The sequence below is a fragment of the Aphelocoma coerulescens genome, chromosome 2 (assembly GCF_041296385.1).
Source record: "Aphelocoma coerulescens isolate FSJ_1873_10779 chromosome 2, UR_Acoe_1.0, whole genome shotgun sequence".
NCBI classification, from domain to species: Eukaryota; Metazoa; Chordata; class Aves; order Passeriformes; family Corvidae; genus Aphelocoma; species Aphelocoma coerulescens.
The window spans coordinates 51,193,384-51,218,365 of record NC_091015.1 but is presented as its reverse complement, the minus strand read 5'-3'; the positions used below and the strand labels follow the sequence as shown (position 1 = coordinate 51,218,365).

The following is a 24,982-nucleotide window of genomic DNA, read 5'->3' as shown; positions in this document are numbered from 1 at the left end:
GCCCAGGGCTGCTGTGGCCCCATAGACAAATGGGCTCTGAGAGGGCCCAACTGCATGAATCTCCCGACTCCGCCGAAAACTGAGAGTTACATCTTTTTGTTTCTTCAGTGACTTAGCCAAAGCTGAAATATCCAGCTGCCATAGTACTGAGGTCCAGAACCAGGCAGAAGCAGTTCAGTTAATGTCAGGATTCCTCCCACACCTCAGTAACACAGAGAGCCCTCCCCAGAGAAACACAGATACCAGGACTCTGGACAGAGTTCCTCATTTACATCTTCAGTCTTCCAGTGCTATCTGGGCTTCTGCTCAGGCTTAGCCACAGCTAACTCCAACACCTGCACCTCCAGTCCCTGAGGCAGCTGACAAACAGGCTTCTCTCCTGAAGAAGCACAGCAGAGGAAGTCAGTCCTCCAGTGACAGCAATGCATGGACAGGTGCTCCCAGGGGCATTCTACGACAGCTCCAAGGTCCTCTTGCCATCACAAACAAGTTCATTTGCAGAAACCAACCAGATTTATTCTGCTTTCTCCTTGCTATTCTGAGGCCCCACAAAATGTCGAAATAAGATCAGGCATAATAAATGACCTTAATTTAATATAAACATGTTTAAACACCCTTAGTCTGTAACACTTGGCCAGGGCAACCCCCTCTTGTTGCTCAGACTGATTTTAGCAAGCTGCAAACTGCAACCAATGCAGTTTGGAGAAGCAGCTTACTCATGGGTAACATAGCACTTATTAAATAGAACAGTACTAAACTAATTCAATAATGAGGGCCAGATACAAGCCCCACTAAAAATCAACGCAGAGAAGTGAGAGATTTAACAGTAGCAGGGACCATTCCCTTTGAGATATTTTCAGTGTCCAGAAATTTTCCTGAAATACAAAAATGGAAAAAATCATCTGAACTATTTGTGTCTCATTATGATACAGCTGTCCTCCATTCACTGACACTACATTGCAACATTAGCCAACTGATGCACAACTCTCTTCTTCTATCAACATTATCGCAGTCATTTCTTCATGCACAGAAATACAGAAGATTTATCCACGTAATCAAATCAGCTCTGAAGAAACTGAGTCATTCCTCAGTAAGAGAAAGAAGGACTGCTAAGTAAAAGTGGGCTGCTTGTACAATTATATTCTTAAACAAGTGTAACCAATTACTGCTTGGGTGAGCATCACGGAATTAAAATCACAGAGATAATTGTGTCTGAACACTTGCACATTCCATGAGTAGGATGTAAATCTCATTTATGAGGTTTTAAACTTACTATTCCATTGAAATTAAGAAGAAATAAATTCATAGCATTCAGAGCTATTGTTTCAGGCTGTTTGCAAATTCTAGTGACCATCATTGCAAACCTTTCCCAGCAATCACATACTTCTACACACACTGGTAGTCACTTTTCTCATAAATAAAATCTTTCAGAGAAATAATAAAAATAAATACACTCTCCTGAGAAAAATATCAGATTGCCAAACCATTGTGACACAGACAAACTTTAGCTGAGATTGTGTAATCTCAACAATCGCTGTTGTTAGATTGCAGAATGGTTTTAGCTGAGAATTATTTCAGCTATTACCAAATTCAACTTACACCTTTTATCAAAGGATTTCAGAAACCAAAAGAAACAGTAATCATCATTCCATCTCTTTTTCTAAAAACAGCTTTAGAGCTCAGTTACAAAATTCAGAAGAAACACAAGACTTAAAATCTTCTTGACACTCCTTCCACTTGTTGCACTTTGCTGCTTTGCTTCAATTAAGGTCTGTTGATTGTCCAATACAAATGCAGTTCTTATGCAGCTGAACAATAACACAATCAATATTGTGAGGCCAAGTGCTGTCTAAAACAAGCACATCCCAGCATTCTCCTCCCCATAGGCACAGCTGCACTTAATCTTTCAAAACACTTGAAAATGACAATTGCAATAGGTATTCTACTTGCAATCATCTTAGGGATGGATAATATTTAATTTGCATCCAGAACTCCTAATTTGCTTCTTATATGTAAAAACAAACATTACAAACTGGAACACCGAGTGTTGACTAGCCCTGCTGCCCTCTTTTCAGGCCTTGCTGAGCGAGTTGGCCAAAGATCTTTCTGTGGAGGAGCTTACCCTTTAGTTTGGGTTCTGCTATCTCTCCTGCTTTACTTGTCAGCTGTGTGCTGGCTTTGCCAGCTCTCAGATGCCACTGCCCGGTGTTGTGTCCCCCCTGTGCGTTACTCGGTGGGGAGGCAGCGGGGAACACAGCCCCTCGGTAGATAGGCACGGTACGCATAGTGTGTTCACACAATGTCTGCACAGTGCACACAGGGCACAGTATGCACAGTACAGGATACACACCCACGCACCGTGCGCCCCACACTCACGGGGCAGAGACGCCCCTCTGCCGGCCCGGGAAGCCGCGGCCCTTCTGCAGGGGCGCCATCTGTGCCGCCATCCCGGGATCAGGAGGCGGGACATGGGTCCTAGCAACCGGAGCCTTGCTCCAGCTATGTCGCTGGTGGGCGGCTGGGGAGCGCCCGGGACCCGCACCCGTCTTGGAGGGCCGTGCCCCGTGCCCGCCCGACGCCCACACACGGCCCCGGGGATCGCCTGCGGGGCTCCAGCCCCTGCTGGCCGTGCAAGACGCCGCTCGGGGGTGTGGGTGGCCCCGCGGCGATGACGCAGGCGGCGGGCGGGCAGGAGGGAGGGAGTAAGAGAGGGAGGAGCCCGTAATGGCCGGTTCTGCTGCCGTCGCGCTGTCCCTCGCTGCGCTGCCGGCCACCGCCACCGCCGCCCCTCCGCCGCTGTCAGCTCCCGGCCGCCGCGCCGCCGCCATGGCCGAGGAGGAGGCTCCCAGCGAAGGGTGAGTGATGCGGCCGCGGGGTGACCCCCGTCCTCCCCGCGGGTGTCCTGGGTGGCGGGAGGAAGCCTTTCGGGGCGCCCGGGCCGTGCCGCCACGGGCGCTGCTCGCCCGCCTCCTCCCGCCGCCGGCCCGTCTGCCCACGGTGCCTACGGGTTACGGGGCGGCGGCGGCCGGCCCCTGTGTCGGGGTTTGCGTGGGCTCCCGCCTGCCCCAGCGCCCGCCGGGCTCCGCGCTCCGCTCCGGCCCCGCCGCGGTCCGGTATCGCCACTCGGGCGCTTCCCGGCGTGTGGGCACACTGCCTGCCATGTTTTCCTGCCGCACAGCCCGCCTCCCTGCCATGGCTTCCCGCCTCCTGGCATGGGCAGGCTCCCGGCAGGGTTTGCCGCCGGCTCCTTGCGAGCCCCGTGCCTCCGCTGCCTCGCCTTCTGCACTGGAGCTCCGCCGTGGCTGGCCAGCTGTTGTCATTTGTGCACCTGCCTGCAGGCGTGTCCCTGCGCGTTTCTCTGCCGCTTTGCTTTGGCGTATGTACGCACCCCGACTGTCATCCACCCTTCCCTTTGCGCCCCAGAGGTCACACGTCTGTATACGGTGCTGGCCCATGCTCCCGTAAGCCTCTGCAGCTTTATCTGTGCATACAAATACCCTGTCTTCCTGTTCCATCCATTCTATATGTTCACTGTGATGTAGAGCAGACAGTACACTTGTCAGCCTCTCTTTGTCATCATTCTATATTTGACAGAAGTAGGAGATGAGAGCACATCTATAAATCACAAGCATACACTGTTGCTCTAACTTTTCCAGTACTGTATGCTATCCCTGCTAACTTTCTCTTTCCTTTCACTGTCCCAAGGCATTCACACCTACTGAAGTAACTCCTATGGCATAAGTTACCCTGCCCCTGTTCTTGACATACATCTCTAGTACTTGTTTATAACTTACACCCTTGCTGTATGACTTTATTATAGCTATTAGTCATTCTTCTGCCTGAAATTGCATAGTTCTGCACTATATCTTTTGTCTGTGTACATTCAAATGGTTATATACAAGTTACTAATCCATGGTCTGTTCTTCATGTCACATGTTCTTTACTCATGTATGCCTTTGCAGTGTATGCTTTATTTCTTGTTAATCTTCAGCTTCCATTGCAGACCCGTTCTTATACCCTTCCATTGCCCCCAAATATGTTGTCTGCCCCTGTAGAATAATACAGTCATCCTGTCTCTGAGTCTGTTTACCAAACATACTTAATATATCTGCTGGTCACTTATCTCAAAGTTTGTTCCGTCATATTTTATGGTTCTAGTCCAAACAGTCCTCTATCAGAATATATCTAGCTGTGCTTTAGTCACACATGTGCTTTATTCCTTCTGTCAGATGTGTAAATATGCTTTGTATGCATTGTTTACATAAATTTTTCCTCTTTCTCTCTGCTTTAAATATCAGGAGATATATCCCACTGCTGATTGCCTAGCCCTCAGAAACTCATTTCTTGCCTTTTCTTCTACATCTCCCTTCTTGCATAACTAAGTCTTGCGTTATTTTGAGAAATCAGACTTAAAATTCTTCAACTACCTGCATGAAACTCATGCCATGCATTCATGACTTCTTAATTAAGGATGTTGCTATTTGCATGTTGTCATGTTATGTGTCTGTTTTGTTATCTTTCAAAACTACGTGCATCCTCAGTCTTCTTTTTGGTCCTTTATCCAGCTTGGGATTTTGGTATTTCATCTTACATATTTTCCTGCTCTGCCAGCTCAGTCTGACCAGATCTGAACTATCCATCTTTTCCAAACTCCCTGTTATGCTCTTATCACCATATGTACACAGCATTCTCATTTCAAATGCAGACTCCAAAAGCTTCCCTTTCAAAGCACTATGCAGTTTTGTCTAATCTGTAACTCTGCACTCTCCTCCTCTCCTCAAATTAAAACAGCTTTTCAAAATCTTCCCCTCCACACAACCTCTGCCTTCTGCAACATCACCCATGTGAAACTACAAGTCCCCTTCTTGGTTCTGTGTTCTTTCTGACCTGTTCACTCTCTTGAACACAAGTAGCTTGTAAAGCCTCTTGTGGCTGGTTTACAGGTTTTCTAAGTAAGAGTCTTAAAATAGCTCTGCCTCAGCCTGTTTTGTTTGTGTGTTCATTCAGCTCATTAGCCTGAACTGCATTAGCTGTCTGGTTTGATCACACAGAGTGCTGAGTGCTGCTGAGACGGTGCCAAGCACCCTCAACTCGAGTTGCCTGTCAGGATTGCAGGATCGTAACACTCGTTGATCTGGACATGGGGTTAGGCTGAATTTTCAAGAGGATTATTGCAAGTTTCTCATGTGATTTACACTGCTGGATGGCTTTTAAAGGGTGTTGATTTTCAGAACTTCTGAAAAATTAGACATTGATGTGGTATTTTTCGGAGTAAGCCTCCCAGTTTACTAAAGACTTCTAAGAACAAAATCTCATCATCCTTTTCCATGAATTCAGAAAGTGCATTTGTGTTGAAATGTTAGTGCTTTTATTGGTTGGTTTCTAGCAATAATTAAAAATAGCATTTCTTCATCTTTTGAAACTGAGAAGAGCTCGGTACCCAGGGGAAGTTTATAAATAAGAGAAATATGTTAAATCTTTTTTCATTTAGAATGCTGTGGCAGTGATAGGAAGTTACAATATACCATCAAGCCCCTAGATTAAATTACTAGTGAAGGTGCATACAAAGAATAAATGCAAAGTTTATCTGCTCTGAAAACAATAGTGTGACTCAACTTGTTATGCAACACACTCGCTTTGTTTCAGTTTGGTAACTGTGTAAAGCATGGTGAAAACAGAATAACAGTGGTTCAGTTACTTTCTGGAAGATCTCAGCTGAAAAATATTCATGGCCCTGTCCTAACTTTGAATTAGAAGATTAACTGAACAAATGTTTTAGTAGTCACAATGACAGTGATTGCTTGATTAACATGTCACCTACTAGTGATTTCCAAACCTGTCTACAGCCTTGGACCTCCTCTGTGTAAGTTTTAGATGAAGACTTCTGCCTGTGAAGCAGACAGCCTAGTGTGAGCCTTTTGCCAGTACTGAATTCACTTATTCACTCTGGATGCAGCAGGACTACTTATGGCTTGTAATATAACTATAAATAGCAGCTACTAAATGTATGTATATATACAGAAAAAAAAAATCCCCAAATCACAATACTGGAGTTTTTTTTTCCCCTCTGAGATAAATGGAATAGCTCACTTTAAAAGAAAACTTTAAGGGATCTGCGCTTACAAGCCTACATCAAATTGCTTGTAATTGGCCTGTAGTGTGACAGAATAATGGCTTGGAGTAAAGGTTAAAACATGCACTGCAACACCAGTGTTCAGAATTATTTTTGTGTTGTCCTATGAGCTTGTTTGTATTACAGAGCTCTTTATACAATTTTGAAGTGAGCTCTTTGATTAATAAAAGAGGAGTAGTTTATTAGGCTTGATAGAGCCTATGTCTCCTCCTTAGTATGATGGTTCACAGTGTTACAGCATGAGGGACACTTTCAACTCAGAATTTTTGCTTGATTTTTTTTTGCTGGTTACGTCATCTAGGTGTTAAAGCAAACTGAGTGGATAGGCTGCTGAAAGCAGGGTTCTGCTTCCTTTTCTTCTTTCCTATAATGCAGGTGACCGAATGCAGGTTTGGTAGCTACCTACACCTTGCATTTTTAAAAACTGAGTGAGATGTAAGTGCAGTGTGGAAGGCAGATGCAGAAAAAGGTTAAAGGACTTTTCCTTCCTCTTTTCTGATTTTGTCTTTTTGGCTGGCAGGGTTGTGTCAGTCACAGTTTCAGTACTTAATGCCGTTTGTGTTACATGCATGAGCTCATTAGAAGGTATTTGTATGAACAGCTTTAAAGGCATTTATAGGATTGTTTCTAATGGTCTCTGGTATTTGAATGAATCTGGGGAGGGAAGGTCTGTGTTCATCAAGGTCCCTCATCTCCCCTAATGCAGGCTAAAGGGATAGAGGGAAAGATGGCAAAATACAACAGGGCTATCTTCTCATTTCAGTGGCAGAAGAAAGATGCTCATAACCCCACTTTCCAAGTGTCAAGCAAGGACACTTCTTCAGAAGTTGCCAAAGTAGAATTAGGGTATCTGTGAGTGAGGGGGGGGGAGTGTCTCAGCCCTAGTGGACATTACAGTAGAGCTATAAATCCAGAGGGGCAGCTAGCTGTGGGGCTGCTATAGTGCTGGTGACTATGGGTCATTGGAGAATTCAAATTTTAGCCAATATTGCATGTGTTTGGGTATATGCAAAGTTATTTCAGAGCCTGCTGGGGGCTGGTAGGCCCAGTTAGAGACCTACCTCTTTGAAACGGACACTGTCTGCCAGGGATTCTCTGACTGTTCTGGACTTTTATGGGAGACTCTGAACAACTCTCCCAACTATATGATTAAAATGTATTTTCTTTTATATAGTGGTTTATTAAGATTGCTTACTAAAGGAAATTTTGAATTTTGTGTTTCTTAACTTCTGAGTATTTACTTGCAATTCTGACATTGTTTTGGGATAGTTTTTTGTACCTGATTTACATTGAGAGCCAGGGAGAAGAGGGCATGCGAGGAAAGGTGTCTGCATTTACATTGGCTCAGAAAGATCCAGATGAGAAGCTGAGCAGCAGGAGAGAGGTCAGTGGAGAAGAGAGATTTGTGAGTCAGTAAAGCTGTGTAAGGGAATGAGGTCGATCTAGAATAAGGTTAAGAGGGTAAAAGGAGGATTTTAAGTGGCAGCAAGAAGACGTGGTGAGGAATGGCAGAGAAGGAAGGTGCTCTGAGTGTGTTGTAATAGAAAACTCAGGATGATAGGAGACTACAGAAAGGAGGGGAAGATGCAGGCATAAAAAATGCTTTCTCTAAAAACAGATGCAGGAGTGCCTGTTGCCATCGAGTAAGTCTGGTCATATATTGAAATGAGGAAGAGAAGGGTGTGGCAATGGGAAAAATACAGAAATGGGGTGGGTCGATGCTCTAGCCGACCATTGTAGAATTTTTTTCTTGGTTGCATTTAGAAAGTGTCACACTGACACCAAAAGCTTATTAATTATATCTTTAACTTTCCATAAGGGACTTCTGCTATGATGGCTTTTTAGACCCATTTGACTTCTTAACTGTTTTTAAGACTACTTGCACTTCCTTGACGTCTAAAGCATTTGTTGTGTAAGGATGTAGATAATATAGGCTGTTATCAAAAGGATTGTGCGCCTCTTAGGTTTTCCAGAAAATGGAAATAAGAATATGTAGTCCAAAATGTTGAATACCAGTTCTTGCATTTTGACATAGGTAACTCTTTGTCACCTTAGGTGGCTATGATAAAAGAGCAACACAGAAGCTGCTCTAATGAGTTGCAGTGAAACAACCCTCAGTGTGTATTCATACTTGTGTACCAGTGGAGTTTGTGTATAGCATGTTTGGAGCTGAGGGAAATGATTATGTGCTTTAGAGAGTCTTATATCTGTGTTCTTACACGGGTTATTATAGAAAAGTGAAGACATTCACCTCCTGTTGAAGTAGTGATCTGAATTGTGCATGATATACAATGGAATTTAACCAAAAGATAAGCCGAGTAGAGTGTGGGTGGGCAATGGTGCAGGTTAGTGAGAGGTGCCTGTTGCACGTATGCTTTGCTCTTGTCCAGTTTGATGGAATTTGGGGACAGGCTGAAATGTCCGCTGCTGGCATGGTAGGTATGATAAGGCAAACAGGGTTTAAGCAAGGCTGAAGTCATGCAGTATCTGAAGGGCAGCAGGAGTACATCAGTTGATGTATGAATAAAGTAAAAGCAGTAGAAAGTTAAATAATATTTGAGAGGCACCAAGAGGAAATTTCCATTTCCTTAATTTTAAGTATGCTTTTCTTCACAAATTCTTACTGCAACGTGCAGTGTGTTGTTTGTAAAAACACGTGAAAGGTGTGGCACTGCCAAGTTCTATCAGACGTGAGTTTACTGTGGAGGAGGCAGAGGTAGGACCCCTATGGTGCCTAAACCCCTGTGTTACACATGTAGTCTGTCACAGGGTTAAGGAGTTTTAGTGGGGCTGTGCAGCTTCTTCGTTTCTTCTCCTCTGCATCTTTATCTCTGTATTCTGTATTATTCCATACTTGCTATGTAGTTGCTAGTACGTTTTTTCTTTGGATTTTTTTTTATTTTAGCTTTTAAACAAGAATAGGAAACCTAGTTGGGTGCTACTTTGTAAGTAGTATGAGCATTGCAGGTTGCAGACTTCGGTGACAGTCCATGGATAAACTTCATTCTTGTGGTACATACTGAAAAAGGACTTGCCCTGAAATGGACACCTTTGGGTATAGATGGAAAGAGGGCGGAAGAAATTATAAAAGTATAGAAGAAGGATACATATGGTTTAAAAAAAAAGAAAAAGGTGCTGGAAGACACAGAAGAAAATGTGGAGGGGGCTGCAATTGTGCAAGTTATACTGCAATGTGTACGTACATCTGAGGTCCACCATGGGAGGGAGCAGAATTGTAGGTCCTCTCCACTTCCACTCAGGTTGCTCAAATGAATTAAAATAAGTGTGGTAAACTTTAATATCTCTAATATAGCCAGAAAATGTCATTGGTTATGGATTCACATTCATGAGGTACGTTTTCAGGTTAATTTTGATAAGTGATAGTTAATTTTGATAAAAACAGTAATAAAATTTGCTTCTGAATTTTTATATTAATTCTGATGTTGAATGTTCTGAACACAGAGTTCAAGATGCAGTAAGTACATGAGGAATGCATTGTTTTCACCTCTGCCCTAATGTAGAGCAACATTCTGCAATAACCTATCATGGGTTTTGTGTTGGAATGGGGCTGATGTATGTTACACTTCCTAGAAGTATTATGCAGAGGTTTTCAAAACATTCTGTTTTAATGTTACTGAAGTATCCAAGAGTTTCACAACATCTAACTGCATGGAACATCTTGGCTCAAAACTCATCTAAACAGAACTTTCTGGGCAGGGTTATAATGTCATCAGGGAAAAAAATTGGTATCCTTTTTTAACCTCTTGACAATGATTTCATCAATTTTTTGTCTCCTCATGAAAATGGTAGACAGATATTTCTTAAAGCATTGAGGTGTTTTTGTTCCCATACCATGCTCCTAATACTTGCTTCTGGGTCTTGCCTCTTTAGTATGCACTTCAAGGTCTTTCCATGAGGATCGCAACATTTTTAGTCTGTTCATGCAATGAAAGTGAAACACAGAATGCTTTTCTCCTCCTGATGTTTGTCTGCAACTGCCAGAGTGTTTTGTCCTAGGAACATCTCCTTCAAATTGTTGTGGTTGCTATGTCTGACTTCTATTGTACATGCAGAAGCTTTGTCCCTGGATATACAGCCTTCACAACAACAGTTACTGCATATGCCTGAATGATTCTGGCTATATTCACTGTTCTTACAAGACAGAAACATTAGGGAACATGCTGCACTTTAGGGACAGGAATGAAGGACTAGAAGGGCTCCTAAAATTAGTTGTGCATTTAAGGTTCTCATGAAATCGTATCCTGAGCCTTGTTGCAGAAACATCCCTGCCTTAGTTAAATGCAGACTTGATGTCATGATTATATGTTACTGTCTGTCAGTGGCAGCTCTGACTTAAAAGCTTGGTGTCCTCCACCTTGACTCACAGTCTTTCTTCCTTGTTAGTTCATAGGCCTGCTGGTTAACTCTCTGGCTTTTCTGTAGCTGTGTTAAACCATAATTGTCTGATTTAAAATACAGTGTCTTTTAAACCTGAATTTCACAAATCTGGCACAGAGAACAGCCCCCAAGATGGACCTTGGATATAGTGATTACTAAAATATTTTTCTTTACATATTAGGGGGTTTTGCCATGGTGGTGTTGCTGGTAACTGTTAACAAAGAAGCATCAATTCTTGCCATAATCAGTCATGTAAACAGCACCCAATAGTCTCATATTGCAGGCTATTAAATTAATGAAATGGGAAAGGAAAAGTTTATTATAACTTAATTGTCATGGATAGAAATGAGCCAGATGTAAACTGCTACTTTTCTCTGACATTTTGACACAGAAAGTTCTATTTGATTGTGTCATCCTTGACTGTTTCTTTTGCTTTTTATTGCTTCAGGTTATTACCCATAAACTTGAAATTTAGTAACCAAATATAGAATTTGCTCTTTCAACTTGGTGGTGTTGATGGTGGAAGAAACCATCCTATGTACCCCTTGAGCTTTGTGTAGACTACTGCTGATGCTGAGGAAAAAGCATCCAATGAAAAGGAGATAATGAAAATGGTAAAAGGGTATCTGTAGCTATTTCACTTAAGCATCCATCCTGTGTTAACTGTAAAGTGTTCATAAAGCATTATAGTAAAAGTTTATTTTTAAAATTGACACTTTGCCATAAATTTGATATGCTGACCTCTTTCCCAGTTATGAATATCTGATGGTTCTTTTCACTCTTCCTTTTTTGTCCATTCTTAGTATTTCTGACCAACTGAAAGGGCTGAATGAGTTGTGAGAAGTAACATGGTGTTTCTATGGGATGAGGTTTCACCTTGGAAGAGTGAACCTTATGTTGCTTATATTTAGATTGCAACATATTGGCAATTTTGAATTCCTTTGCTAGCACACTACTGCAAAAATACTTTATGCAGAAACAAGAGGGTAGAACCTGAGCTGTCTTTCCATTAGCTTACCCTTGTTTTTTTCCTGTTACAGTATAAGATTCTCTTAATTTGGAGCTGGCTCGAATTGCTGGGTGCTTATAACTGGATTGTCAGCTGAATGACCCTGAAAATCCCAATGCCATTCCTGTTGGTGCTGGGCAGAAACAGTACCAAATTCTCTGCATTAATTTGTTTTTCTTTCCTTACTTGCTTCTAAATGGCTGAAATTAATTCTGAGAGTCAGGAGACTAGAGGGTTACAGTTTTTGAGAGATCAGCGTCATTCTAATAAGATTTAAGGGTAAAGGGTAAAGCTTGAAGTAGCTACCCATGAGTTCACTCAGTGTTTCAGCTTTTTTAAGTTTTTGAGCTTGCTCCCTAGCTAAAATCTTGGTAGTTTGCAATATTGTCTGCAAAAGTTCGATTAAAAATATTAAGTACATTTGTTTCCTGAGAGCAAGACAGAAACAGATGTGCAGCTCTGATGCTTGTGCATTCAGTTACTTTCCCATAAGCCTCTGTTTAGAAGCTATTGCATATTTGTTTCATACCCTGAGCTCTGGCCTCCTTAGTGATGTAATTTTAAAGTCCAAATAATTATTTGTGTCAGAAAAATCTATTCTACGCACTCCTGTCACTGCTGCATGGTTTTTGGTCTGTACTGGGAGTTTTGATTACCATACTAATTTCAAAATTCTTAGTGAAAAGCTGGTTTTATATTCAACGCTTCAGAAAGGTTTCTGCATGTCCTGTTTTGGTGGGTCAGCAATTTTTGACAGGTGATCATGTAGCAATGGTATTGTATTCATTTACTGTGGTTTGGTGGAGTTCTGTTACCTTTTTGCAACCTGTTTGCAAACCCCAGGTTTTTTGATTTGCTGTTTTGCCACACAGGCTTTCCATAGGTCATGACAGCTAGGTCTGCAATGCTGGTGTATGTGGGGAGATGCCTCCATTGAATGATTCCAAGCTTACTACATCTTGTAAGCCATGCATTCATGTTACTGTAATGTAAGTAAATTAAAAGCTTGAAAAGTGAGAGAATGAGCTCCATTTCTGTACATTTATATCTCCTAGATAGAGTTATAAGCAACTTCTGCTGAATATCTTTATGTGGTAGAGGTTCCATTTTTTAAGTCCGCATTATAAGCCAGAAATCAAATAGATTGTTCAGCTGTTTCAGTACATATCTCATTGTTGAAATAGATGTTTTCAATTCTTCAGCTGTATCTAAGCTTTCACAAACTTTTTGTGAGTGTGTCAAATTTGTGACTGGCTACAGATCTATCAATTGTCTTGCATGAAATCAATCCTCACCCAGCTGAACAGGGTTAATAGAGCTGGCAGAAAGGTAACTGTGGTACAACCAATTTGCCACATTCTTCATTGGGTTTGATCTGAGTGGTGGAGGTGGATGGGTGGGTCAGGCTCACTGTACCTCTGCCTCTACTTGATTCTCAGTTCTTTTGAAAGTTACCCTCGAGCAATTCAGGCAGTGCTGTGACAGCAAGTTCTTGATTCATATCATACATACACTGAAAAGCTGGACTTTAGTAACCTTATAGTCTTTTCATATTAACATTCAAACAGCTAAGGAAAAGCAGTATTATCCTGAGGTACATTTTGCACAATGTTCATTCACTCATTAAATGTCAAAATGTAATAGTAATTACTTATTTTCATCCTTTCTTATGCTTGCAACCAGGGTCTCAGACCACTTGCTCCAACCAGCCAATCTGTTAGAGCCTGCCTGGTGGCTTGGCCCCTGCACATGGTGGTTGCAGCTCCACCTTGTCAGATGTTTGTGCCAGTGTCCCTTTTGTTTGCATTATTTATTACTGTATTTGATCATCAGCATAGGCTACTGATGGTCTCCACTAATCTTCTAGCCTCACATTAATCACCTTGACTTTCTCTAAGGTCGTTTAGTGGGTGTCTCCAGGGCTTTCCCTTACCTTCTGGTCTCCTTCCCTAGATGTGTTATCAGAAGTGTGGAAGTCTGTGTGGAGGTCTGTTGGCAAAGAGAGGGACTTCTTTGAATGCCTGGCAGGTCAGCAGCCCCCTGCCTGCTAGCCTCTGATTTTTCCAGCCTGTGTTACTGCAGACCTTGTCAGACAGATGTGAAAAATGTAACTGACCCCAAACTGAAGATGCGAGGAATCACCCTATGCAATGCTTTGCCCTGCTGCTGGTTATTGGTTATTTTAGCATGGATGTGCACGCTGGGTTTTGTTATTACATGGCCACAAACAAATATACACGTTAAATTCCACTGGTTATGTGCCTTGGTAATTTGATGTGTAACACCTGTAAGTACATTTGATAAAAAAATTATAAAAATTTGCACTGTCAGTTGCCAGATTTATTTCACACTTTTGGAAATAGCAAGCAGCTAAGGCCAATGGATCTCTTATCTCCTCAAAATACAAGATTCTTCTCTTGACTTTTTGTAAAAAGACAGGTGGGAACAGTGTGAGGGAAGTGGTGGGTGATGAGAGCAGTGTGGGGTTTGCTTCTGGCAGTGGGTAGCTACTGCTGGAATCTTTAGTTTTCTTTCTTAACTCCTCTCCATTGCTGTGTGCACACTGCTTAACAAGGTCCACTGCTTCATTTTTGGCATTATATATCACTTACAGCTTTATATCACAGAAATAAAAATGATAGACCATGTAAGCAATGGATGTTCCTGTATGCATTTAGAAGACATATCTAGCACAGATGTACAAAAGAAATAATACAACTATAGCCTTCTGAAATTATCAGAAAAATTATTCAAATAGATTAAATAGATGTTTATTCTCCATATGTGGAAAACATCTAGCAATGTGGTAAATAATTTTTGGAAGGAGGGAAACAAAAGATTAAGTCTTGAATATACATAGTGAAATACTTTCTTTCAAAAATAATGCTTCTAGAAATTGCTCACTTTTTTTTGCCTGAAAGCCTTCACCGCTTACTCTTTTAGTTCAGCAAGTACAGCAGGACAGAATTGCAAACATAGTTTTAATTTTAAAAGCTTTGGTTTGCTGACTGTATTTGTCAAACTATACATGTATGCAATGTCTCTTCTGAATTAAAATCTAAGTATTTTACACAGTTCTTATAACTAACAAAAGAAAGAGTGGGCAACTTTACCATTCTGATATGTTTTCCTAAATAATTTTCCTAAGTATCCAGGTGCCTCCCTAGGACTAGGAAATACAATTCTGGGACTATGATCTGTAGACGTCATTTCTGTTTCATTGTGGCCATATCTCTGCTCTGTTTTCTTGTTGACGTGTTGCAGCTTTACATTTCTGTAGATAAATAAATAAAATCTTTAAAGTATTTTCTTCCATGAATCAGTGTTTTTTCTGAGAAGAAACAGTACAGAGAGTTTCAGCTCAGGGGAAATAGTGGCTGGTTTTGTTTCTGACCTAAGAGTTAAGAATGAAAATGCCAAGTTGAGCATTTAACTAACAGAAAGCTTGACTCGGAAGAGTGGTGACCTAGCTGTTGTTTAATAATTTACCAGAGTAATTCATAGCACTGGACACAATTAGCGTTATTGTTAAACTCGGATTTCACGGTTACTTGCGGGTGAAATTACTTTTGGCTTGTCCCAGCTTTAACTACTTAAAAAATATTACTTTTAAATAAATGCATAGTTTAATGTGGAAGCAGAATATTTGGATGCCCATTTTCCTGTAAGGTGCTAAGTTCCTTCATTTCCTAGATTGCATGAGCACACAGCATGGAAGGATGTACAACCATCTGTTCCCAGTCCCTCAATTATAATGATGATAAAAATTCTCATGGTCCCTCCTTATAACAATTCCAGTGGTCTAGTGGGCCAGGAATGTTATTTACAGAACAGCCAGATATCAGTGTAGAGGAGTAAATAATACTGAATAGCAGTGGGCCTGCGTGATTGGATGATTAATCCTTTCTGGTCAGATATGGTTTGGGGCTTTTTTTCTTGATGTCTCCTAACAGTTTTCTCTGAATCCAAACAATGCTGCTTGCAGCTGCATTGTGCATCCCCAGAAAACCTTCCATGTCATATCATAAACTTAAGTAGCTATGCTGCTGAGGTAGGTCAGCCCCTTAGAATATGTGGAGAAGATCCTGTGGATAAAGAACTTGTGGGGCCAGATCTTTAACTTATTACTGATGTGTTGTGCACACAAAAACTGGACGTTAGTAACCTAATAGTCTTTTTGCATTAGTCATTGTATAACCTCAGTGCTGAAAACTCTGTAACTAACTGGAAAGCAGTTCAGTGTAGAAAAAGAGTGCTAGAGAAAGTTGATTTGGTGACTTAGAGACTTTTGGATCCTCTTCCCTGTGAGGAATGGTCCTGCAGTAGCAGCCTTTGCACTGATAGTCTAAGCCACTTCGAAACCAGGTGAGAGGCAGAAAAATAAGATTCCGCCTTAAAAACAAGGGATAAATTAGCACCAGGAAAAGCTGTACCAAATTGCCTTATCCTTTGCAGCACTGGGTGAGGCAATGCTGCCAGCTGAGTCATTCTCCCTGCTCTCATGGTCAAGCTGGCAGTACCAAGATAGTAACTGACAGCTGGAAAAGCAGCTTCTGTTGAGGGAGTTGCTGGTTTGTTTTCTTCTGGGATTTTGTTTCTAAGTTCATAATTAAGGTCCAAGGTTTTGCTTTGCTGGGATAAACCTGCTCATTTTTCACTTTTTCAATTTAGAGTAATAATCAGCTCAGGTTAGGCTGTGGAATGTACAGCTTATTGCTTTTTTGGAAATAATAGGTTCATGCAAGGTTATGCATGTGCAGGCAGACTTCCAAAGAACTTGAGAGGAGGCTGGAAACTCCAGTGATTGTTACATGTCCTGCCAAGCTTGTTGAGTTGATGTGAGGACTCATGTCTCCAGATCAGTATACTGTGATATCAGGACACAGTGGAAAAACTGCTCACCCTTTGAAGAATGCTCCTGATTGTGATGCCACTTTATAAAAAGTTACAAAAAAGTGAATTCCCTCCCACTGCACAATCCTGTTCTTCACACTGTGTGCTTAACGTGGACTCTCTTATGAAGAGCAGCAAAAGAAATGTCTTCAAAGCATCAGTGCCAAAAATTACCATGCTGCTCAAGATGTTTTTCTCCTGTATTGCTGTTGTAGGTTTGGATGGTTATTCAGCTGGCTTCCTGCCTGGTGTCCCACATCACTGCTACACCTTAAAGAGGCTGAGGACAAAATGCTAAAATGTAAGTCTTTGGTTTTCAGTAAGTTTCACAGATACAACGAGATTTTCTATAAATTTGCATTAAATATAATGGAATAAGTTTTTCAGTGATGAAATAAACACACTGTGATGAAATAAACAGGTTTAAAATGTCATTTTCATTTTTCACTTACGTAGATATTTGATTAGAGGGTCTCTCCTTTGAAAGGCGCTCCTATTTAAAACAGTGATTTCTGTAGAGTGTACTTTGTATTTTGTCAGGCATGTCTAGCAACATAATTTTTTCCCTTTTTTTTTCCAGGTATTGCAAGCACATACAATAAACGATACGTGTATATATCTAATGGAAATAAAATATGGACACTGACATTCTCTCCAGACCTTTCAAATAAAACTCCACTTGTTCTCCTGCATGGGTTTGGAGGAGGTGTTGGACTGTGGGCTCTCAACTTTGAAGATCTCTGTGAGAACAGGACCGTTCATGCTTTTGACCTCTTGGGATTTGGACGTAGCAGTAGACCACACTTTGACACTGATGCTCGGGAAGCAGAAAATCAGTTTGTGGAATCCATAGAAGAATGGAGAAAGGAGGTGGGGCTAGAAAAAATGATTTTGCTTGGACACAACCTAGGTGGATTCCTGGCTGCTGCTTACTCCTTAAAATATCCATCAAGGTATGTGAAAATAAAGGAATGAAGGGATTCCTTTTCTGTATTTGACTAGTTATTTTAATATAGATTTTATTTCATCAGGCTCTTTATATCTTTACATAGATGACTGTGATGATTTAACAAAATTCTGAGACCAAAGTATTAATTGTATGGTTTGTTTCCAGGTGAATGAAATAGGTAGATATGGTAAACATGATTTTCTGTATACTTTCCTGTACCTCTTCAGTTCAGTACCCCCTTGCCATGTTAGAAGGTGAAATAGCAATGAATATATTTATTGGGTGAATGTTTTGTCTCAAAGATTGTTTTGTGAAGGGAAAATAGGCCTGTTCCTGCCAGACTTCACACTCTTATGGATAGCATTGAAACTTCTGAATATAATTCCCCTAGGTAATTTATGCCTATATGCTAGCAGTCAGCCTGGTGCCAGCAGGATGATGTAAAAATTATTTTAGTGACTCTTTGTTTTAAATTATCTGTATGCCACTTCATATTTCTTCTTTGTAAGACAACCCAGCTGCAGCCATTCTCTAATTATATTTCATCAGCATTTTCTGCACCATGTTGTGTCCAACAGTTAATACCTTTTTTTTCCTCTTAAAGTAGTAATTTGTTTCTTTTATATATGTGGTTATATGTCTGGTTATATATCCCCTGATGAGCTAGGATCCCACCTGAGGATCCCAACTGAGGGAATTCTGTATGAAAAAAAAAGGACAATGCTTTTGTTGGGCTACATATAGTGGTCTCCTATGAAAAACTGAATATAAGCTTAACTCTCCACATCATATGGCAGATTCTGTTTTATACTAAACATATCTTATTCTTTTCTATTCGTGTCAAGTTTTACTGTTTCTTTGTTTCTCACTTGGATATATTTGAAGTAATTTCATGCATCATTTGTCTGTAAAACACTTTGCCTTTTTCTTTCTAAATGGACAACAGTTAGCACAAGTGGCTGGAAATGATGTGTGAAAGTAGGTGTGTTTCTAAATCCAGAATTGCTATAAGGAAATGCAATCCTCTGCTTTAGGGATACAAACCTATTATCCTTATAGTTACAAAACCAACTTTTAGCTAACTGTAGTTAGCTTTTTGTAGGGATTACTTATAAGTTCCTTACCTCTTTTTCCAAAGTATCTATAAATGGCACTGTCCTATCCCTGTGGGATGGGATATTGGTTTTGCCCACTGCTGACATATATCAAAAGCGATGCTTTGTTTTCATGCATCACTGTGCTTAAGTTGGGGTTAATTAATTTGGGGATGTTTCAGTTTGTGCTCTCACATTACTAATGTTTCTCTGGAATTAAACTAAGACCACCAAAATAGCAAATTGACTGCTAGGGTCTTAAAAGAGCATTGAATCAAGTGATAAATATAGCACAGCTTTCAGCCAGGTTATCTACCAATGCATTAGAGGCTTAAGGGATTCTGGATACATATTGTTAGGAAAGTAGATCTGTTTCTCCAAGCATGGATGATCCATTAATTTGCTACACTGTACCAGAGTTGCTCATGGAAAATCCGAGGCTACTAATCCAAAAGGATTCCCATCTAGCATATGGCCAAGTTGAAGTGGGCCATGATTTTCAAATACTGTACTTTCTGGACATTTACTTTTGGAATGATTCTCATGGTCAACTTCCCATTATTCTGGGTTATGTTTTAGGCTTGATTACCAAAAGGAGAAATGCCAAATAGGAAGGAAAGTATTAAGAAAGGAAACATGAAACAAAGCTTACTCTACTTTTATTCATTCATTTGCTGTATTATACTTAATGCCTTAGTTTGTGCACAGAATGTGTAGCTGTCCTCAATGGCTCCTCATTGCTTGCACTGCTTTGCCTCTGATCTCTCCTGCTTGGTTTGTACAGTCCTCTCTTACTGTCATTGTTTGCTGCAGGGTGCAAGTATGCTTATAGCTCAGCCAACAACCAAGAAACGTCTTTGTGAGGTTAATCCTTTCCAACCCTTCATTCCAAGCACAAGTTTTTGGTTTCCCAACTGATTATAATCCAGAAATAGCTTTTGGCATCACTTCTGGCCTTGTTTTAGGCACTATGGACTCTTCTGTGTTAATATCTAATCCCATGGCTTTAACAGGGAAGGAGGTAATGAAGGAAAAAGTAAAGAGAAAAAGGTAAAAAGTTAAAAGACAAAAATATAAAAACCATAGACTGATTTAGGTTAGATAAGACTTTTAGGATCTAGTCCAGCTGTTAACCTAGTACTGCCAAGTCCACCACTAACCTGGGTCCTTAAGCACTGCATTCACACATCTAAATACCTCCAAGGATGGGTACTCAACTACTTCCTTGGGCACAGTATCATAAAATGGTACAGGCTGGAAGGGACCTTCAGGATCATCTAGTTCCAGCCCCCCTGCCATGGGCAGGGACACCTTCCACTAGACCAGATTGAACAAGACAGCCTGTTCCAATGCTTGACAGCTCTTTCAGTGAAGAAATTTTTCCTAATATCCAATCTAAACCTTCCCTAACACAACTTGAGGCTGTTTCCTTATGTCCTATTGCTTGCTTCTTGGGAAAAAAGACCAACCCCTACCTTACTACAACCTCCTGAACAGGTAGTTGTATACAGCGGTAATGAGGAAGCAACCATGGAAAGTCATCTTAAATATGGAAAACTGTAGTTAAGAGTCACTTTTTTTCCAGAAATCACCAGTATCTAGGACAGTTAGAATAGGTGTTGTTATGGGATTAAACAGAAATGGATGATTCTAGCCTACCAGGATGAATTAAAATTTTGATTGAGGGGGACCTACAACATGAAGTGATCGATAGTTGCATGTGCTGGAGACTCCTGCTATGCTCTCTGTACTGATATTCCTTTGAGTAATAATTTTACAAATTGCCTCTCTGATGTTTTCTTTCATGACCTAAAATCAATAAATTTAGAAGAAAACTGCTAGTTTTGCTCTGCCCTTCTCAGTTTAAATTTTACTCTGATAAGATGATTTTTCAGTTAAATTGTCTCTTCTTTGAACAGAGATCTTAGACTTCTAGCAACTTCACTTAAATGAAACCGATGCAATTATCCTCTTTTCTGTCAAATTAAACTGCTCCTGCAAATAATATTGACTGAGCATTTAGATTAGCCTATTTTTAGAAACAGAAACAAGACTATCCTTTCTCTCAAATGTTTGTTACGGTGAGTATCTATAAAATACTGAGCTTCTCTTTGTGACACATGCTTCCATGTTTCTGGTGTTCATACATATGATTAGAGGCAATTCACTCTCTAATTAGTAACTGAAATCAAAACCATTGATGAATCAGAAACTAGGTAATAAACCTCTGTGATAGAAGTGACTAAAGTAGGCTATCCGTATGTATCTGTAAAACAGCACATTTTCATCATGCTCAGTTAAAGAAAAGCTACTGTACCTTAAACCATTGAACCTTTTTTGCCAACAGGGTCAAGCATCTTATCTTAGTGGAGCCATGGGGTTTTCCAGAGAGGCCTGATAATGCTGAACACGAAAGACCAATTCCAATCTGGATCAAAGCACTAGGAGCTATATTGAGTCCATTTAATCCATTAGCTGGGCTAAGAATAGCAGGACCCTTTGGTGAGTTTTAGCTACTCTTTAATACCATTTCTATTTTGGTTAAACATAAATATGGAGCAGACAGCAACTTATGATAAGCTTTTTTGCAAGTCTGTATCACCCACAGAGGAGAGAGTTGGAGGAGAAAGTGGGAGTTGTTAAGGAAAGTTGAACTCTAGGAAAGAAGACAAACTCTTGCTATTAGAAATACTAGTACGATGCAAGCTACATTATATGATCTGTACAGGCTTCAGTTATAGTGAGTCAGATTTTGCAGATGTCTGTTGGGGAAGCCTAACAAAGAGGCATGAATGTGAAAGGTTTTTTTCTGGTTGCCTCTGGTCACAATCCATTTAGCTTCCTTTCTAACTCCAGTTTGATGAGCAAACAGGATTTACAAATTCCCTTAAAGTAAGAAGGCAGTCTCTCATAAATGCAAAAATCTTTGGCCTGAGTTTAGAGAAGTTGAAGCTGGGTTCTTTCTGTTAGCCATTTTCTTACTACTCTGGCAAATCTTGTGGGCCTCATTGGTGTCCTGCATTATGCTGGCAGTTCATATTTCCATTTCTTCAACAGCACTGATAGGATGGTAGATAAACTCTCTATACCCTAGTACTAGGGCTAGATAGGGCTGACCAAAAATACTATGGTTTTAGTTCATCTGGGGAGCGGGGAGAAGAGTGTAATAAAATCTTTAAGTGATTATATGTATTCCTTCTAGAAGAGAAAGAGGTTATCTGTCTGTTACTCTCTGTGCTGCAGAATTATCTTGTGGAGAGGCTTGGATAAAAGATATCCTTCAGGGCCCTCACAAGTTAAAATTAACTCACCTCTTCATCATTTCTGGTATTCAGTCTGAAGATAAACTCGTGAGATTTCTAGGCATTGTTTACATTTAAACCACATCTGTTTCCTAAATCTGTTTCTGTAGAATATATATTTTAATATGCTGATTTGTTTGTTTCTTTTCAATAGTGTGACAAATTTAGTTTTTCAGACAAGCAACATGTTTTGTACAAACAGATTTTTTTTAAATTAAAATGCTAATTCAGTTAACAAAACAACCTGGGGCATATTGAGTGATATGCACTGATTTAATGTGTTCTATCCAATAACAAGTGCCTGCATAGATCAATCCACACGGGAAAATTCAAAGCTGAAATCGTCTCCCTTAGCAGTAAGTGCAGTCAAACCATGATGCAGAAGCAGACTCTGTCTTGGCAAGGTGTCCCCAAGCCTAGCCTCCCTTACAGGTTGCCTTGGAGGTCAATGCCTTAAAAAATTTTTCATCTGTTTCTCACTGCACTGGTAAAAAAGTTTTCTGTCACCAACTTAAGTTCTTGACAGGTGAAACATAGTTCTTGGAGAAGGGTAGGTCTAAACACAGTGCTGTGAGTAGGTGTCAGACCTAACCTGCTGAAAAGGCACTGAACTGAACCCCAGGTTTCATTCCACATGCAAATGTGCTTAAGCTGATGGGAAGACATAGTTGTTTGAACCCATACTCTAAAGCCAATTGCTCTTGTTCAATGGCATGAGTTAGGGCACTTAAATGTGAGCCAGGTTCATTGGGATATCACAATAGGATCACAAGGATATTTAATCAGACCTGCAGGCGAATACTTAAAACTGGGAGAGAGACAGAATCCAGAGATTTTTTTCTTTGAGTGGTTTCCAGGTAGTTGATTTGCATGTTGTCCTTCACTTGACTGGAGCAGTCACCCAGGAGTCTCACAGTTTGGTGGGGGTTTGGTGCTTTGGTGCCAGAGCTGGATGCCTGAAAATTCCTCAGGACAACAGAAATGTCACTGTGACCACACCCTTTTTGTGGAACTTGGTGTCTTCAATGTTAGAATTCCTTATGGCTTTTTCATAGACACTGTGGAAAACATCAGCCAGCCAATTCAGAATTTCTTCAATAAACATTACAACAATGATTTACAGTGTGATTTCATTCCAAAATTTGTTCTAAGTTGCCTTGAATCCTTGTTTCATTCTCCCCTGTAAATTCCCAGGGAAAAACTGCTTTGGACTTGGACCTACAGACAAGGCACTTCTTATCAAAATGGAAAGTGAATTCTAAAATTTGGTCACACTTTATGCTGTGGCCTCTGTGCTCATAGCAGGGCAAGACACTGAATTAGTCTCTTTCTTCCAAGTACTCTTATTCCAAGCCAGCTGTGTTCACTTGTGTTCAGAAAACCCAAACACACAGAAAAAGAAGTCCAGCAATTGTATGCTATGGAGGGAAAATAGGGCAGAGCCAATTGCCAGACTTCTACAAAATCTTCATTCCTTTGGGAGTTAAATCGCTGTTTCATAAGGGAATTATTTTCTCTTGCACTGTATTAGTTTTCTAAATCTGTTTAAAGCGTGCATAAGGGCGTGTTGCAATCGTCTCAAGGTTACGAAAGCATAGATCACTGTGACAAGGTCTACATAAATAATACCAGCCCTTTGCCCAGTGTGGGGTGTGAAGTGACATCACCATAATTGCACAGATTAACAACAGTATGAAGTTCCTACCATCTGGAAAAGGGGAAAACATTCAGTCCCACTCAGTCAGTTCAATGTCCACGTGGAGACCAGTGATGAGTTCCTCGCAGATCAGTGTTGGGATGGGCTGTTACGCATCTTTGGCAGCAACACGGACAGTGGGATTGAGTGCACCCTCAGCAAGTCTGCTGATGGCACCAAGCCGTGTGGTCAGCAAGCTGTAGGGAAGGGATGCCATCCAGAGGAACATGGACAGGCTTGAGAGGTGGGCCCATGCCAACCTCATGAAGTTTAATGAGGCCATGTTCAAGGCCCTGCACCTCGGTCAGGGTAATCCAAACCACCTCTGAACAGAGAATAGATTAAGGGCAGCCCTGAGGAGAAAGACTTGGGGTGTTGGTTGATGAGAAGCCCAAAATGACCCACCAATGTGTACTTGCAGCCCAAAAAGCCAAACCTATCCTGGGCTGCATTAAAAGCAGTATGGCCAGCAGATTGAGGGAGGTGATTCTCTCGCTCTGCTCTGCTCTCCTGAGATGCCACCTGGAATTCTGCATCCAGCTCTGGGGCCCCAATATAAGAGTGTTGGAGGCATACCTGTGGGAGATAGTCGTGAGGAGGGACACGAAGATGGTCATGCTAGAGGCACCTCTCATATGAAGACAGGCTGAAAGAGTTAAGATTCTGAAGAGAAGGCTTTGAGGACACCTTGTAGGAGCCTTACAGTACCTAAAGGGGACCTACAAGAGAGCTGGAGAGAAATTTATTACAAGGGTGTGTAGTGATAGGACAGGGGTTAAGGGCTTCAAACTGAAAGGGTTGGATCAGATATTAGGGATGACTAATGTTCTTAGACTAAGATTAGCCTTCTGGTGAGGCTCTTGTCCCAGAGATCCATCTGGTCAATGTAGAAGAGACTTCTTCCTAGAGAAGTTATTCAGAAAGGGTGCTTAAGTTTAGAAGGCCTGAACTGGCCCCTGAAAAGACACACACCTCTACTGGCTTGTTAGGAGAGCATGAGGACAATGGTTTTCAACATTCAGTCTCTTCATTTATACCAGTACTTGTGCCTTATGTTAGGATTTCTACACCTGGTTTTTGTCATAGACTTCTGTTCTTTCAACCACACACTAGTTGGATGAACTGGCTTCAGAAGCAGACTGTTCTGTAAGAGGAGAGGACAGACTTAAGCAAGAAAAGCACCCCAGCTTTTTCAGCAGTGCCTTCTGGTCCTGAAAGGTGTGATGCATTTAGCCTACCAGATACTTCCAGAGCAAGGAGAAAGTGTCAGTATCATGTGAGACTAAACTGGTGACAAAAAGACGCCCTTTTGCAGGTCCCCATTGTAGGTTTCTTCTATTGCTGTAGTGACCATACTCAAACATTCCCCGTATGTATTCAGCAGGGGGAGCAGCATAAAATTCTTTAGAGTATTTGTATTTCATTCATGTTAGGTGTAATTCCATCATGCAGCTAATTCCAAGACGTGTTAAGTGGTAAAACCAAATACAGGTTTAGAAGCCACGAGT

General features: G+C 41.0%; 2 protein-coding genes across 2 annotated transcripts in view; both read left to right on the top strand.

Annotated features, from left to right (window-relative positions):
- TOPAZ1 (testis and ovary specific TOPAZ 1) overlaps positions 1 to 24,982 on the top strand; it is a 339,264-nt gene that overhangs the window by 88,508 nt on the left and 225,774 nt on the right. The gene's annotated exons all lie outside the window — the stretch shown is intronic.
- ABHD5 (abhydrolase domain containing 5, lysophosphatidic acid acyltransferase) overlaps positions 2,693 to 24,982 on the top strand; it is a 29,211-nt gene continuing 6,921 nt past the window's right edge. Inside the window, exons 1-4 of the mRNA XM_069007397.1 lie at positions 2,693 to 2,855; positions 16,649 to 16,734; positions 17,014 to 17,386; positions 20,824 to 20,978. Coding sequence (XP_068863498.1) covers positions 2,725 to 2,855; positions 16,649 to 16,734; positions 17,014 to 17,386; positions 20,824 to 20,978 — 745 coding nt within the window. The 5' untranslated portion in view covers positions 2,693 to 2,724. The remainder of the gene's footprint in view (positions 2,856 to 16,648; positions 16,735 to 17,013; positions 17,387 to 20,823; positions 20,979 to 24,982) is intronic.